Source organism: Palaemon carinicauda, chromosome 32 (genome assembly GCF_036898095.1).
Source record: "Palaemon carinicauda isolate YSFRI2023 chromosome 32, ASM3689809v2, whole genome shotgun sequence".
NCBI lineage: Eukaryota > Metazoa > Arthropoda > Malacostraca > Decapoda > Palaemonidae > Palaemon > Palaemon carinicauda.
In genome coordinates, this window is record NC_090756.1 from 14614901 (window position 1) to 14617400 (window position 2500).

Genomic DNA, 2500 nt, shown 5'->3' on the forward strand with positions numbered 1-2500 from the left:
AAATCCACTCAAATCCGTTTCTACATTTTTTTAAGTATTGCAATATATTTCCACATGCAAAAAATACAAATTGACATTCCTAACGACGCAAAGCCAACCAAACCAAACATTGAAATTTGGTAAAGCTCCAAAAAGGAAAAATACATTTCAGCAATACGCAAAATACAGAAATAGATTTCAGCCTGGAGTCAGGCACCATTTTGACATCTCCAAGCCACTCGCAGTATTTCGTGTGAAAAGATGTGAGCCAAATCAGGCCTCAAGTGACATTCGAAAACTTTTTCCCCAGGTTTCTGCTTTGAATTTATACTCTATATTTTTTTTCTCTCTCCTTTTTTGAGGGGAAAAAACGAGGAATAGATTTCGGAACTTGCTGAAACAGAGGGAGAAATCTGTTAGTGTTGCGTTAGTGGTAAGGCTGTCCTTGAAGCTAGTTACTTTTATTACTGTTGCATTACTGGTGATTCTGTCTTTGGCGCTAGTTGCTTCTGTGTCTTTGAAGCTAGTTACTTCTGTTACTGTTGAGTTAGTGGTAAGGCTGTCCGTGAAGCTAGTTATTTCTGTTATTGTTGCGTTAGTGATAAAGCTGTCCTTGAAGCTAGTTACTTCTGTTACTGTTGCGTTAGCGGTAATGCTGTCCTTGCAGCTAGTTACTTCTGTTACTGTTGCGTTAGTGGTAAAGCTGTCCTTGAAGCTAGTTATTTCTGTTATTGTTGCGTTAGTGGTAATGCTGTCTTTGATGCTAGTTACTTCTGTTACTGTCGAGTTTGTGGTAAGGCTTTCTTAGAAGGTAGTTACTTCTGTTACTGTTGCGTTAATGGTAAGGCTGTCCTTGAAGCTTGTTAGTTCTGTTACTGTTGCGTTAGTGGTAAGGCTGTCTTTGATGCTAGTTACTTCTGTTACTGTTGAGTTTGTGGTAAGGCTTTCTTTGAAGGTAGTTGTTTCTGTTATTGTTGCGTTATTGGTAATGCTGTCCTTGAAGCTAGTTACTTCTGTTAAGTTTGCATTATAGAAAATACTGTCTTTGAGGCCAGTTACCCCTTTTGTTGCATCGCAGGTAACGCTGTCTTTGACGCAAGTTACCTCCGCCAACGAAGCTGGGAGGGGCGATTCAGTTTTAATTCCCAAGTCCGAAGTCGAAGGTCAAGGACAAGGTCGACTAAAGGGTCGATCGAATTAATCCAAAGGCAAGCTAGTTTTGAGGAATAAGCTGCCATGGCGGAAGTACTTTTCTAGTTACTTCTGTTAAAGTTGCAATACTGATAAGGCTGATTTTGATGCTAGTTATTTTTGTGTTACTGGTCACTACCTAGTCTTTGATGCTAGGTACTTCAGTTACTGTTGCTAAACTGGTAATACTGTCTTTGATGCTAGTTCCCTCTGTTACTTTTGTGTTACTGGTAATGCTGTCTTTTACTTTAGTTACCGCTGTTACTGTTGCATTTCTGGTAACTCTGTCTTTGACGCTAGTTCCCTCTGTTACTTTTGTGTTACTGGCAACTCTTTTACTTTAGTTACCGCTGTTACTGTTGCATCACTGGTAATGCGGTCTTTGACGCTAGTTCCCTCTGTTACTTTTGTGTTACTGGTAATGCTGTCTTTTACTTTAGTTTCTGCTGTTACTGTTGCATTTCTGGTAACTCTGTCTTTGACACTAGTTCCCTCTGTTACTTTTATGTTACTGGTAATAATGTCTTTTACTTTAGTTACCGCTGTTACTGTTGCATTTCTGGTAACTGTCTTTGACGCTAGTTCCCTCTGTTACTTTTGTGTTACTGGTAACTCTGTCTTTTACTTTAGTTACCGCTGTTACTGTTGCATTACTAGTAATGCTGTCTTTGACGCTAGTTCCCTCTGTTACTTTTATGTTACTGGTAATAATGTCTTTTACTTTAGTTACCGCTGTTACTGTTGCATTTCTGGTAACTCTGTCTTTGACGCTAGTTCCCTCTGTTACTTTTGTGTTACTGGTAACTCTGTCTTTTACTTTAGTTACCGCTGTTACTGTTGCATTACTAGTAACTCTCTTTGACGCTTTGCTACTTCCGTTATCATTGCGATACTGGTAACTCTTTGACATCACTTTGTTACTGTTTTGTTACTAGCAATGTTGTGTTTGACGTTAGTTTTGTTACTTGATGTTGTAACAACTTTGACACTGCCATTGTTGCTATCTTATTGATACATGCAGCAATAAGACAGCAACAATGATAGTCTTGTTACAACATCAAGTAACAAAAGTAAATAACGTCAAAGACAGCATTACCAGTAATGCCATACTAACAGAAGTAACTAGTGCCAAACACAGCATTATCAGTAATGCAAGGGTAACAGAAGTAACTGGTAGTTTCGTTCAATACTATTTTTACTACTTACTGAATAATGTACATTATCTAAAAACTAACTTTTACTGTGGGATGCTTCCTTTATCGTTGTTACTTAAATCCCTACTATTGCAATTTGTGGAGTTGCTACTGCTATTGCTGTTGCTATTATCTGA

At 38.3% G+C, this 2500-nt stretch overlaps 1 protein-coding gene across 1 annotated transcript in view; it reads right to left on the reverse strand.

Moving 5' to 3' along the window:
* The window catches only part of LOC137625490 (uncharacterized), a 13364-nt gene extending 11284 nt beyond the window's left edge, over positions 1 to 2080 (reverse strand). Inside the window, exons 1-2 of the mRNA XM_068356400.1 lie at positions 1711 to 2080; positions 448 to 782 (exon numbers count right to left, since the gene is read on the reverse strand). Of these exons, the coding sequence (XP_068212501.1) occupies positions 448 to 782; positions 1711 to 2080 (705 nt within the window). The remainder of the gene's footprint in view (positions 1 to 447; positions 783 to 1710) is intronic.
* Positions 2081 to 2500: the final 420 nt, after the last annotated feature.